Source organism: Achroia grisella, unplaced genomic scaffold (assembly GCF_030625045.1).
Source record: "Achroia grisella isolate CSIRO2021 unplaced genomic scaffold, CSIRO_AGI_Agris_v1 utg1174, whole genome shotgun sequence".
NCBI classification, from domain to species: domain Eukaryota; kingdom Metazoa; phylum Arthropoda; class Insecta; order Lepidoptera; family Pyralidae; genus Achroia; species Achroia grisella.
In genome coordinates this window covers 1,903,538-1,919,356 of record NW_026712590.1, presented here as the reverse complement: position 1 = coordinate 1,919,356, position 15,819 = coordinate 1,903,538, and the positions used below count along the sequence as shown (strand labels likewise).

The 15,819-nt window shown below is 32.8% G+C and overlaps 1 protein-coding gene across 1 annotated transcript; it reads left to right on the top strand.

Moving 5' to 3' along the window:
• Nucleotides 1-9,602: 9,602 nt before the first annotated feature.
• Nucleotides 9,603-10,418, top strand: LOC131851625 (uncharacterized). Its single transcript, XM_059202148.1, has one exon. It carries the CDS (start codon nucleotides 9,603-9,605, stop codon nucleotides 10,416-10,418), a length of 816 nt encoding a protein of 271 aa, XP_059058131.1.
• The last annotated feature ends 5,401 nt before the right edge of the window (nucleotides 10,419-15,819 follow it).

The following is a 15,819-nucleotide window of genomic DNA, read 5'->3' as shown; positions in this document are numbered from 1 at the left end:
GCAGACAGTCAAAGAGGCTTTTTATCGCTACATGTACTTATAATATTGTTTATACTTTTGTATTATATAAACTACTAACAGTCCAAATAAAAATAATAAAAATAATGTGGCCGGTATTAAGTACCGGCGCTACTATGGCATATTATGACACGAAAAAAAAAATATTGTGACATTTTTTGTAAACATTGATGTCCTCTATATAAAACTGTAGTATAACACGTTTTTTCACACTTAGGGTTACATTATCAAAGTTTTCATATTTCTGACAACATTATTGCGTAACATCAAGAATAATATAGGATTCTAATGGTAAAAGACTGTAGTTTCGGAGCCTATTCAATACAAACACACAATGAAATCGTCCTCTTTATAATATTGATATAGATCGACAGTATTCTTAACACTCGACATTAATTCATTTGTTTAAATCTCCGTTTTACTTACACTAAATAACGAGTGTTTTATCTATTAACCTGAAAATAATATGCTCATTTCGCGTCCACACTCATCGATCATGAAGGATTTTATGGTAAAAGCTAAGTATTGTTTTCCAGTTAGGTATAAAATAATTTATGCTAGAAATAAATTCACTCCATGTAACATAAATTAATTTTATCACACGTGTCTGACATAAGAGTGAGATGTGATTAATTTGTCAAGGCGACTCTCGCGTACACTTAGATATCTATATATGTACATATATGTATAATAAAAACATTACTAAACGGTATACATGGTAACTTTATGATGAAAACTATAATAAATGTAACAGTCCTCAAAATAATGCGAGAGTCAGATTGGCAATAAAAATACGGAATAAAATACAGGCTTTATCTTAATTCTCTAAAATGATATCGCAGGAGTGGTATCACGGTCGTCGTTTGATAACATGACGCTCGTGGTGCTGTTCATGTATACGCGACGATTACCGCTTACTATCACATGAACCGTTGTTTCTCATTCTAATTAATCATTATAAAAAAGAGTTTCTATGCAGCTTTACAAAACATTACAAAAAAAACGATTAATTCATAAATTGTACCTACGATCCTTGAGTAGACGACGACCACTCTTACCAACAAACGAGTTGAAAACCAAAATGCTTGGAATATGGACTGGTTGTAAAACCCAACTCGCAAGTACTTACCGAAAACAAATTATGCACACAACTAATTAACAACTGCAAATAGTTTCAAAGTTAAGAGAGGTTGGCCAAGACGTGAGGTCGATTGCGAGCTACCTCGGCAATTCATCACAGCCACGTACACAAAGGGTTGCCAGGTAAATGTCTACAAATATACTACTATTTCAGTTGGGTTTAATTTAGAATAACTAGGTTTGTGTAACATATTAAATTACTAGTCTAGTTTGTGGAGGTTCAAATAGAAATTTAGAGGGAGAGATGTTCGCTACTTTGTGGAAGAATGAAATGAGGCAATAGTATTTATGGAACTAAACACTTAGGCACTAAACAAAGAACTAAAAAGATATTCTAAAGCCAAGAAGTAACACGGAAACTCGATTACTTATTTTGAACTGGTCAAAGACTTGTTATTTTTATTTTTTTATTATATTATATTGTGATAATATAATAAAAAAATAAAATGTTTAATTATAATTTTACTTGCAAACCATACAAAAAATTAAAATTGTATAACAAATAATTGATATATTTGCCAAATCTTACTAATATTATGAACGTGGAAATTTGTGAATATATGTAGATGGACGGATGTTTGTTACTCTTTCACACAAATTCTACCATTCAGTAGAATTTGTGAAAATTTAAGTGAAACTTTACAATAACTTACCTTAATGCTAATTGGTACTTTGTATTCACACACTTAAACTTAAAAATGTAAAGTAAGAATAAAATTATTTAAAAGAGCAACACGCAAGTTTCTTGCTCGTTCTTCTTGTGATGAGACAGCTTTCCGAATGAGCGGTAGATTAAAAAAAATGTGATGACTATTCAAAAGTGCTTCAATGTAAATTTATTTGAATAAATGATTTTCTATTCTATTCTTACACATATGAATATATATAGGCTATAAATTTCACGTGTTTGACCGCTGGCACAGCTAAAAGTCTTTATAAAAGCGTTTTTCCAACAATTATTATTAATTAGGTTACATATAATTCGAACTTAGTTTTATGTGTATTGTATTATTATATAAACTAAACCAGTCTTAAGTGAATCACGTGTTTATTTATTAGATAGTCAAAACAATACAGAGAAGATGATAACAATAATAACAACAGAGTAGATTACTGTACTACAATTAAAACTATCCGCCCACTCAGAGACATCAAATGGTTACTTAAACAGATCCTTCGTATAAATTTAAAAATGTCCTACTCAGAGACTAATGATTGATTAACTACAAACTGCATTAACATTTGCATACTTTTAAACTTCTCTTTATAAAGGGTTTATTCGGAACTGGTACAGAATTTCGAGTATAAGGTTTCACTTGGACTTTAGTACAGCCAATCCTTTACTGAGGTACAATGTACACTGACGTGCGCCCGACAGCTTTCATTTGCGTTTGTATCGTCAGCACCGTCAGCACCGTTGCCACCGTCGGCAAAAATCAATGCTTGTAACATTGAGATATTATGTACCAACGTACTAGAAAACACAAGTTTATAAACCTCATACGTCACGTACGTGGGATATATTAGAAAAAGTATTATATGTATACATCTTCCTGGATTGCTTTGTATATTTGATTTGTATATATTTTGTATTGTGTGATTTCTATATATTTGTTATTGTAAGCATTGTTCAATGATACTGTAGTGAATTGTTTTATAGGTACTTAATTTTATATTTTCTGAATTCGCAATAAAGATTTCAGATTATTTTTGTCAAAAATATAGATAAGTATAATTATTTAATTGTAATGTATATTTATATTTAAGTTATTTATTTTATTTAATTTTAATCAACAAATAATATAATACATGACTAGCAACAAATATGCGCAACTAATATTAAAGTGTGGTAATATTACCTCAATTGTCCAAGCTTGGAATAAGAAGTACGATATCTTCTCTACAATACATAAAACACCAATGCTCGTAACCAGTGCTCTTGACAGTGACTGGGAAATGGGGTATGGAAATGTTCAAATGTGAATATACCTTGGCATTTTTAAAGGTACGACAATTAATTTTAATTAATATTTGAAGAGTCTGCGGTACCGATGTGTTGTGAAATTGATGAAATACGAATGTGAAATTAACGAAATATATCTCCTAAATGCACTATTAGCAAGATTGATAGACAAGTATTTCATATTTCTCTCTTAGTATCTAAGAGAGAAATATCAAATACTTGTCATTAAAATTGTCTAAAGTCCACAATAATATTCTTAATGCAAACTTGCCTGTCTGTTAGTTTTTTTAAGGGATGACAAGTTTGATGCATGAAGTTTTCCAAGAAGAGCCGAGTGGAGGTCACCGTGACATGGTACTTTGCGAACCCCATTGGTATTAATCCACATTACTAATAATCCCCTCCCCCCTGTCTGTTAGTTTGCTACCTATTCATAGTTGGACGGATGTTATAAAATTTTATACCGGGATAGTATATTTCTAGGGACTATAACGGGCCACTGTCAAACAGTCAGACAGTCCTCTTTGAAAGGGCTGCTTTGAAGCCGAATAAACGGCCATTCACGTAATACTGGAGTGCGTAGCAGTAGCATACAACGTACCCAAATCCACGGTGAGGTCACTCCGTAAAGCCTATGAAGACACCAAGAGGCTTCTGCGCTTCTGGGAGGATTTTGGCTAGTTACTGTAGTAGTCTCGGCCCTACACGTACAACGGCCTAGATAAGAGGAAAATAGAGTCCTATTTACATTACTATATCACAAGGACGGGCATTGTATATGGTTTATTTAAAATAATAACTAAGTCACGGGTAGTAAAAATAAAAAAATAAAAAAATTATAACTGCATTTGTAAATGCAATGACTCAGTGTATGGCGGTGTCGTTTCGTCCGCGCTTGTTCGCTTCAGCCAGTGTTGACCCACTTCCCTAATTCCCGCTAAATTGTTGCCATCGTTGTTCCTCGTATTGCGGACTGTTACTTTAAACCATTTTCAGCAAACTTCAAACTTGAAGATGTTCTTAGTTCGATGGTTTTGCTATATATATTTTAATGTTAGTACATTATGTAGATCACGTTTGATGAAAATAAATAAATCAGTTTATGCGCATACTTCCTCCCATAATGACGATCATTGAATAATGAATTTGTATTTTGAAATTTATTTAAAAACATATTTTTATAATTAATTAAATTTTATATACCATTGTGTTGTTTATGTTATAGATAAAAAAAATTTGAACTTTACGTGAATTTATAATATTTTTCGCACCTTTTTCTTACAGTAATTAAAAAATTATCCATATTGTTAATATATATTATTACTAGCTACCGAAAAACGCTACTTTGCCATATCGGTATTAAAAAATAGGGGTTAGTGAGGGAGTGACCCTTTTCACCCTGGGTGAAAATTTAGGGTTGTAGGTATGTATTTTAAATGTCACATTATAAAAATATAAAAAATAAAAATGTTGTCCAAAACATAAAAAAAAGCGTTAAGGTTGGACATAACTTAGAGGTATGAGAAATAGATAGTAGCCGATTCTCAGGCCTACTGAATATGCATAAAAATTGCATAAAAATCTGTCAAGCCGTTTCGGAGGAGTAAGGTAACTAACATTGTAACACGAGAATTTTATATAAAGACTAGCTTTTACCCTCGGCTTCGCTCGCGTTAATTTAACCCTTAGGGGTGAAATTTATCGAACTCCTTTCTTAGAGGATGCCTACATCATAGCCTAGCCTATAGCCATAGGATGTCTACGTCTCAGCCCGATCGGTTTAAAATTGACAAAGTTTCATACAAACTTTCATCCCCTATTTTATCCCCTTGGGGGTAGAATTAATTAAAATCTTTTCTTAGCAGAAGCCTACGTTATAACATCTACCTGCATGCCAAATTTCAGCCCGATCCGTCCAGTGGTTTGGGCTGTGCGTTGATAGATCACTATGTCAGTCACCTTTTTTATATATATATAGATTATCATAATTATACATTACATATATTTATTAATCATACATATTTTAATATAAATTATAGTAACTACCTATATTATTACACTATTTTTATTGCGTAAAATAAACCGAACACGAGTTACATCAACGCGAAGCCGTTGCAGCGTCTTCGTCTCGTCCCGCCATTTCTAAAGTTTAGCGTTCCACATTCAAATTTCAAGTTTTCTCCGACACCATTCGTGGAATTCCGAACGCGAATACATCTTGAGTTCAGAATTTGAATTTACCCAGGACGTGATCATTCTCCGCGATTCGCCTTTTGAGTACTAACAAACGTAGTGTGTTCCTTGGAGAGACGATTCAGTCCAGGCAGGTGCAGCATTTCAGTATCATCTATTAAAAATACTACTGGCGGGGAATTGTTAATAATGGTGATTATAGGCTCACTATCGTAGTAACATTCGAAGACGATTACAAATGAGGATATAGTCTGACAAGTTAATTAGCTCATCATGACGAATTAACACTAACCATAGTGTTTTTATGACTGCTTGACTATTTTCATCTGCACCACTATACGCATCTTACAATGTATACATTCTACTCATATAAATGCGGAAAATTGTCCTCTTTTCTTGGTCAATCGGGTAAAAAACCACATTACTCTATTCATACTTTCACAATATAGAAGTAAATAAAGTCATCCAGAATTTCGTTAAGCATTAATCCTTTCACCACATCTCGCAGTACTGTGCAGTGATGCCAGATTGCGATTTTATTCCCAAACTCGGGGTTAAATCTATTATTATAATCGAATTATTTATTTATTTCAGGCTACTAATGGCCCTTATTATAAATACCTTATAGACTAACTTACATATGTAATAATAATATAAATATAAGTCGTCTCTGTAATCACGGCACTGAAGTCGGCAATCTGCCACGATAGCATCACTCATTCGCCCAGGATTGTGGACAGTATATTGGTCAGGACCGGGCTACGAACATCTTGAAACTCGCGTTGTTCCAGCTGGGTTACCCTCAGATTATTCCTGGACGTAATAGTCTTGCTCCTTGGTCAAAAATATGTCTCGTTGTGGTTTTCTGTGGGAAAATGAGAATGTTTAGATTCTTACTGGAGATAAAAAAAGAATCCTAGTTGGTGTAGTCAGAGGTATTGTCAATGTTGTAGTGTGCACAACACTTTACATTTCGCTCCGTATGTTTGAAACCAACAGCAGATGCTTACTAACGATCGAGTTTATACGCTAGTTTATACTACTTATTAATTAATTGGAAAATGGAAGAACCTACTAATACAAACTTTCTTTATTAGGGGTTTTATTCTGAATTTTAGAGGGGATTTGAGCAAAATCTTGTGTTGAACGCATGGCCAACATTTGGCAACACTGTCGCTGGGACCACAATGCCCAATTTCCATAAAAGAGCATTCCAAGCTTCGGCCGGTCACAATAAACGACTCAGGCGTATTAAAAATGTATTTATTATTCGTTTAAGCCACATCTAATGGCGGTGATAAAGATGTCTTCAGAAATAATGGCGCCCACGCGTTTTGAGATACAATGCAAGTACTATGTTCCGTATATTGTTGCTTTTTGTCGGTTTGTTTGGATAACAATCAATTACTTGTATTTATTTAGAATAATATGTCATTATTTAGTGAAGTCACTACATATATCCTGCGCTAATGGCCTGGCGTGACACCAGTGGAAGATATTTTTTTTATATAATGGGAATGGCAAACAACTTGACTTTAAACTCCAGCTTTATTACCCTACTTGTCCCTGTAATAGTAGCTGTTCTTCGTAGATGTATGTTGTAACGAATTCATAATGCAGAAGAACCTGGAACCCTAAAAGCAATACAGTAATACTCCTTATTGTTCACAGGCGTAAAGAAATTAAGTGGGTATTATATTACATTGTAAGGAGAAAAATTATAAAAATGAAGCATTATTAACACTATGGTCGAGAATATTGACGGCTTAGCGTGAGGATAATTAAGACGTTGGAACTCCCGCATAATATATCGATATTTCATTTTATATACCACTCACCGCCCACGTTGGTCTCCAAACGGGCTTTATATTATAGGTAAGTTATGAATTGTCTCGTTACGCAATCGTGGAGTAGTCGCAATGATCTATAGACAAGAAATATTATCTAAAGGTGATATTACATTGTCACTGGGATGGGATGGTACAAAGTCGTTTGCGTGTATACCTTTGTCTCACCTATTTCTGCCATCTAGCTCTTGAATTAAATTGAATCAGCAGGAAAACAATAACCGTCCCCTTTATATATAGAGAATATTAAATACCACGTACCATGTCGTTGTGTGAGGCCCGTGGTACATGTCATGAGGCATGACACCTTAGTCCTTGGCCTACGGTATACCTCATTACTCCGAACTGTGTAATTTCACTGCCACGTCTCATCGTTCGGATGAAAAGACAGCTTACAAAGCAAGCTCCGTGCAGATGGCTGTACAGTCATCACAAACGGTTATTTTACGTCATCTTTAAAAATCATAATCATTAAAAATAATTTATTCATTTAGGACTTCTAACTAAGAAGAATAAATGCACATGAAAATTGTACAGCGAATCGAATCGTGCCCGTCTCTTATATTATTAGAGTATATTACCGTATATATATATTTAGTCGCAAGTGAAGTGTAATTTTAACATCTCGCCATCTAATGGCGGCTTCTATTGGCGCACGTAATCGTCGGCGTAGATCCTGATCAGATTAATGGTGCCCCGAGCTAACTGTACAAACAGCCATGTACCAGCTTATTTATGGCTCGCAGGATCAATAAAATATGGCATATATAGGCGTTCGCGGTGGAATCCGGAACGCAACCTGTACCCAGTACTTTAAAACCTTTGTCCTTTGCTTTTATATACATACTGGGGAAATTATATCTTCGCGTGTTTTAAACATTGATGATATAGCACTACATTAATAGTTTACTAATTTGTGTTAGCAATTAATTCCTAAATATAATCTATACACACTCACAACATAAATTATGTATGCTCAGAAAATAAATTAATAGTCGACTATATAGGTTATCATCAGTACAGACGTCACATAAACCGAAGTTACTAGGATTATATAATTTGAAATATTCCTACTACAACGATTTCAATTGTAACAAAATAAATACGAAGACAACATGAAAATATAGTAGGTATATTGATTAAAAGAAAAATAATAAAAAAAAGTCACTTATTAGCTAAGATAACACTGTACACAAAAAATGACAATTCACTTCGTAATAACTTCATTTTGTTACTTATTCTACGATATAATGTAAATAACTTTTTTTTATTTCAACGTAACCCAGATCTAGGATAATTAATTTAGCAGCTTAGCCCGTTGGGTTCATCGTTATTTATTGCGCAAAAAATAAAATGCAAAACTTAAACAGTTATCCGTTTAAACGAGGCAAGATGTTGCAATCCCGCTTCAGTTACCCTGAAAATATTGCTAGCACCACAGGGCTGCTTCAGCTTTTTACTAATTTTACGATAAACGGTAATTAGAATTTAAATCTTATTATTATTGCTAACGATATACCAACCTACTATACCATGAAAACAATTATGATTAATGTCTGGTGAATTCGCCAGCGGTAACTGACCTGACCTCCTCCGCGTTCTACCATCTTCTGGAGAACACCAACTATAAATGTAACTTTAAAATTAAAACTTATCACGCATTATATGTGTAGGGTGACGGCACCAATAATGAACAAGACCCTTTTATGGACACTTAAAAAATAATAATTAAATATTAAGCTAGAACACACTTATTTTTGCTCCAGCAACACCTTAACTCAAACGTCCACCTTTTAGTTGTCATAATGTCAAATGTCATCGAAAACGGCCATTTTGCTTCAAAATGGCTGACCGTTAAATTTGTCGTGTTGGTTGTCGCAAACAAAAATCTGTTTTTATTGTGAAAATCGTTAAGAGAGTGAGTATTGTTTTTTGAAAATTACTTCAACGTCTTTGTTGTTTCCTGTACAATCATGTTATTTTACTTAAAGTTAAAGGATTTTAAAAGAAAATTAAAATTAACGTAAACCGGTAGATTCAATATTTTAATATTTTTTACGAGATGTTCATTACTGGTTTCTAGATTATCGAAACCTCTAGTAATGGACATGTGTCGAAAGTTAACTTTTAGAGTATTTTGTGAGAATGTCGCTTAAAATAATTCTTTATGTCATAACAATTATTTATTTAGTCGTGATTTTTATTTTGGACAACTTCTACCAGTAATGAACATGTGTCCAAGATTGGATATTTTTTTGTGTCTATAATTGGTACCACTGGATTTCGTAGATGGCGCCAAAAAAAGATTACACCTCTGAGCAGATGGGGCAAGCTGTTGAAGCAGTCAGACAGGGAGAGAAGATTGCTACGGCTGCAAAGAGGTTGTTCCGCGTATTACACTATATAATAAAATATCGGGCAAAAGTCCTTTGGAGTGTGCAATGGGGCCACAAACAGTTCTTTCAAAAGCCGAAGAAGACATTTTAGTGAAATGGTTAGTAGCAATGAGCGAAAAACATTTTCCAGTAAATCGTGAATTATTAATGGAAAGCGTACAAAAAATAATTGTCGAGCAAGGGAGACCTAGTCCTTTTACTAATAATAAGCCAGGGAAAAAATGGTTTCAATCTTTTTTAAAGAGGCACCCAGATGTCGAGAAAACCGCGCAAAATCTTTCCAAATCGAGAGACGATGTGTGTGAAGAAGCTTTGCGAAAATGGTTTTCTGAAATCGAGTCATATTTAGAACAAAGAGGCCTCAAAGACATTTTGAAAGATCCAAGCCGAGTTTTTAATACTGATGAAAGTGCTTTCTTTTTGTCACCAAAAGCAGGCCGAGTGCTTTGCAAACGGGGTGAAAAACACCTTTATAACTTTAGTGGAGACGAAAAAGAGAACCTTACTGTTCTTGTAACAGCTAATGCTGCGGGACACCTTGCTGCCCCTATGATTGTTTTCAAATATGAAAGAGTACCGGCGCACATATCAGCGAGCGTTCCCGGTGATTGGGGAATAGGAAAATCAGAATCGGGGTGGATGTGCGGAAGCACCTTTTATGAATTTATCACAAATATTTTCGATCCTTGGCTACAACAGGAAAACATAAAAAAGCCTGTTGTATTTTTCTTAGATGGACATAAATCACACCTAACGTTGCATTTGTCAAATTATTGTTCAGAACATGGCATAGAGATAATAGCATTATACCCGAATTCGAAACTTCTATTGTGGAATCTATTAGTGACCCTTTGCCTTTAAATAAGAGAGGATTTTTCAAAATTAAGGAAATGGGGAAATATTTACCCGATTTGTATCTATTATATATATTGAAGTATACTTGAAGTGGAATTGTTTTATATTAAATTGTTTATTAGTTTTATTAGCAAAGAGTTAAGATATCTTATAAATGAAAGTTAAACTTGAAGTGGAATTCTTTTATATTAAATTATTTATGTTTATTAGTATGAAGAGTACGTAATATTTCTTTTATGGGTAAGTTGCTAAAGACTGAAAAGCCTACTTTGAAAAGTCGAATGATTAAAGACTGAAAGTAACAATGTTTTTATTTAATCCATCTTCCTTTTGACAAACTTTTATTTAATTTCCTGTCAATACTATTGATAATACATATTCTGTGTCCATAAATGGATGTTCTTAATTGGGGATACATAGTTCAGGGATAGTCCATAATTGGGTGTCCATTACTAGATTTCAGATGTATATCACTGGGGTTTAGCGATCTCCTATTTTTTCTATTTTTTTTTGCAAAATGTATCGGTTTGTAGTAAACAGTAGTAAGTTTACTGTATTCTTTGTTTATTAATATATTTGCCTACTAACTGTCATCCATGTTCACTCAAAAAATCTGATGTTATTCAAAGAAACAAGAAATCGTCTGCTTAAAATGTCCATAATTGGTGCCGTCACCCTACTGTATTTCAATATTAATTCAAATAAAAAACGAATTCACCCTACACATTGAATTTGGACGTTCCCGCCACAATACAGACTCCGATTCTATAAAATGCACAGAGTACGTTATAAACAGCCACTACAAGCGTTATAAATAAAAAAAACCAAAGACTTTATATACTACAATATGTACAGTCGAGTCCAATGCTTCTTAAAAATTAATACTGCATCGATTTTTATTATTCTTTACACAATCGATAACCCATGACTATCACATACTGAATTAAAGTACACAGAATATGATATATTTTATGATATAAATGTGAATTATGCCTACTTATAGACCAAGATTTTATTATATTTATTTAGAATATATCGACCAGTTTTTAGAGTAAACAATTACCTACTTAATTATAATTTAAAGTCTGTTAATTTTCATAGTAAGTACGCAAAGATAATTGGATAATTATACAAAATTATCACCTACTTATTGTTTAATATTTTGTTACAATATGGCGCCAGTCGATGTTATTTATAGAAACGTTAACAATGTACATACGTTTAGAAATCTAAATAGGCTTGTATTTAAAGCTATGTTCATCGAACAAATGTCGTAGTAGTAAGTAGGAGTTGTAGTTTCTGTGAATCAAAATTTACTTCATTATGTCATACTAGCTGACCTACTCAACGTCGTCTGCATCTCACTTGTCGTTATATGTCGCCCAATTTATATAATATAATTTTTAAACTATAGTCTATGTGTTTTTCTAGTGTATTAGCAATATTCCTGTAAAATATCATCAAAATCCGTTTAGTAGTTTTTGCGAAAAAGAGTAACAAATATCCATCCATCTATGCAAACTTTCGCCATTTCCCATTGGTTGAGCCATCAACTGTTTGCCATTCTAGTTATCTATGTCTATATGGCATATTACAACTACAAACTGCAGAAGAAACCTGTGTTATATTACATTCATCTGTCAGTATTCAGTCGAAGAAGTATACTGACAGAAATAGGAAAGAGTATAGGGATCCATCGACCGGGCTAATTTGATGATGAGTTGAAGGCCTAGTTGCATCCTTTGTACTTGTCTCCAGCCAGCACTTTGATTCACAATTAGAACGCTTAAAAATAATAAAAATAAAGTTACAATAAATTGAAACATAAATGAAATCATAATCAACTCGTCTTTAATAAAAACTTCGGACAATTTACCGCGCTAAGTTCCCAAGTTAAGCAGACCTTTTTTAAGGGTAGATACTAAATGATAGAAATCTACTTAAACCATTTTTTGTTAATATATACATATACATAGAAAACACCCAGACTTATACAGACAATCATACTTATGACTACAAATGTTCGCAATATGCAAGGAATCGAATCCCCGACCATCATATCTAAGGCGGAGTGCTAAACCGCTAGACTACCCAGAACCTGCGTCTTTATTACATTGTTTAAGTACTTATCGTCCATTACCATGTTTTACCTAAAACTAGTAAGCAATAAGTAATTGTTCGGGTATGTTATATTCTATTGCAATAATTTATAAATAACAGCCACACCTTCGTACAGAAACGATACCGAGTGTTAGAGGTGAATCAAATTCTGGAGGCCAACCCAACCTACATACCGTTCTCAAATAGGTGCCTACTAATTGCGGTAATAAATCATATCACTTAACTAGGGTTGCGTTCACGAAATACAGGTGGTATAATGAGTATTTGTCAATCCAGACAGAATACCTTTGGATTTTTTAAATTTAGACATTTCCAATCGGTCGCCAAGGTTTATATCGCAATCGGTACTCTCAAACTAGAGTCGTATTCATCAGGCAGGAGTTGATCTTCAGCCGCTCCATGAGTCCTTCCACATGTTTCGAGTTCCTTCTGCAGTCGCCCCTATTTTAGTCTACGAAGTTTTAGTATTAATGTATCTATTTCAAAAATTAAAAATACTTAACCGTACCATTATTTCTAACTACACTAGATGTAGTTAGAAATAATGGTACCCGCGGTTTCATCCGCATAAAATTTATAAATACATCCATACATACAAACTTTTAGCGTTTATAATATTAATAATTTTATAATATAATAGTTAACATCTAGATTTTTCCAAATTTGTTTTTAATAATTTAATACAGGACGTAAACTTTGCATATTTGAAATTGCATGAGGTCGAGAACTAATTCGACGCAAGTACAGCCGCGATAAACACTATAGTAATGCAGTTTTATAACAAATTACCTGTACCCCTTCACTGCTCATATAGATTGGTTAGAAAGTTTATGGACGCGTAAACTTTATCTAAATCTTCTTTCTTCTATAAAAGGTCTATTTGAGCACCAATTCCCATTCGAATCAGTCCAGCCAGTCCAGTTTTTGCATTCGGTAGGATTGGGAATATGGGAAATAAAACTCTCATCATTATTTAAATGTAGGTAAGTGTATTAGCAACGTTGGTACATGAGATTACTGAATAATACTGTTGTGTAATTATGTCCGCAAACAGAACATCACTGTATCATGTACAGTCGTACGAGTAAAAAAGGATACCTATATAATTATATCACCATAACCGTGCATGCCCTAATACTTAACCCCATATCGGTTAACACGCCTATTACATCTATAAATTCAATAACTGATTAATTTTAAGGACACTACTGATAAATATAAAACGTGAGCATTCATACAAATAGGAAATTTCACTTAATAATTAATTTCGATTAGTACAAGATTTTTTTTTTATAATTCACACAAAAACATGGAATCTAATAAGTGATTCCGTTACGAACTCAACGTTGTACCATTTCGTTTGTGACACGGTAAGTATAACAGATAAAAAATCGTATTTTTACTATATAATAATAATAATAATTAATAATTGTACATATTACTACAACATTGTCTAGTACCCAATATCAATAGTCGGTAAAAAATACCTAATATTAACTAGAAAATTGTGTGGGAAAACTACTTAAATAAAAAACAATGATAAATAAATTGGAAGCCATTATACAAAGTAAACTAATCATTAGTAAAAGTTACATAGCGTTAATAAATACACACAATCTTATAATCTCTTTGAAATTTCGTCATTTTAGAAATACCAAATCATCCCAACTAATACAACAAGCTTTCAAACATTTACTTAGACACATATTAACACATTTGTATATATTTAATAAATAAAAAAGAAACGTAAAGAAAGGATAAACGCAAGGACAAACAAAAAAAAAACAAAATTAAAAAAATCATTCATTTAATTCTCTGTGATAATAATATTTCTTTAATCATAAGTATCTTTATGCAAGAGTGAATAATGTTCTATTAAAATCTACATACAACATGACATAAGAACTATTACATTATACTAATATACTGTCGCAACGACAAACGAAGACGCATTACATTAAATAATTTTCAATATAAAATTTTAAATAAAATATAAATAATCGAGTATTACTGTTCCAACAACACTATGGTCCATGGTAGACCATAGACATTAATATATTTTTAAACCGTGGTGTAACACTAGATAAGTTCTTGGATAAATTTATGATGATACTACAACAACTAACAAAATAATTTTGAAAGTTCCAGAGATCTGCATAAAGTCAGTATTATTAATAAACAAAAATATGAAATAAAATATATAGATTCACTATACAAGGTTTACGTACATAAACCGAATGATATTCTAAAAAGATATTTATACTTTTTAAACAATATATCTAAGCCTACCATTTTCTAATACTCACATTTAAAAGACTATAAATAAAAATAAATTGGTGATTAAATAACTTTCAAAACCCTAATACACGGGGGAAAACTTGAATGAAAAATTATATTATATTCGCTTCATAGAAGCGACGACGCCCTGGCAAGCATATGGTGTGATCTGTTGTACATTTGCTTACATTATAATAAAAATATGATACAAAAACTTACATAGATGAGTACTTAAATCATTATAATGCACTGGATGAAGGTAGTTTGTACCAGGTTACTCAGTCAAGTCATCCTGCCGCGGACGTATAGAAATGCATTATTGTGCATAAAAATATATCCAAAAAATGTTCTCACAAAACCCTTATATTTATTACTTTCTAATAAAATTTAAATCTTACAAGTTAATATAAAATAAATACACTACAAACTAAAACCGATGACGGAGGGAAATCAACCGAAATAAACATTCTTAAAGCTGCATTCACAATAACATGCTCATGGGTACGATGCGAGGACGGTGGCGCCATCTGTCAAAGTTTTGCTGGTGGCGTAATTACTGCGTCAACATACAAAAATGAGTAAACATTTTAATATTCGACAGATAACAAAATATCAAGTAGCATTTTATTTTATATCAATTAAAAATTCAAGAAATTCACATAATAATAAAATAATTTAATAAAATCTCACCAGACACTAAAAACCTTATAACTAAAATTCCAATGTTGTACTTTTAAATAAAGTTAAGTTATATAGAAATTTCTGTGAATTTTAAAAGTAATTAAAATAAATTGCGCCCACTTTTAGAGTTGACTGCACTTGGTATCTTGTGACAAATGGCGTAACCGTATCACGTACGTGCAGATCAGCGACGCTCGTAAATACACGTAGATATGATTTAGCTGCACTGTAGCCTAGTGTCGACGTTAAGACATATCAGTGGAATTAATAATGCCAGTCTATTTGCGGCACCCTTACTACATTAAGTCGATACATTTTCACTCTAATT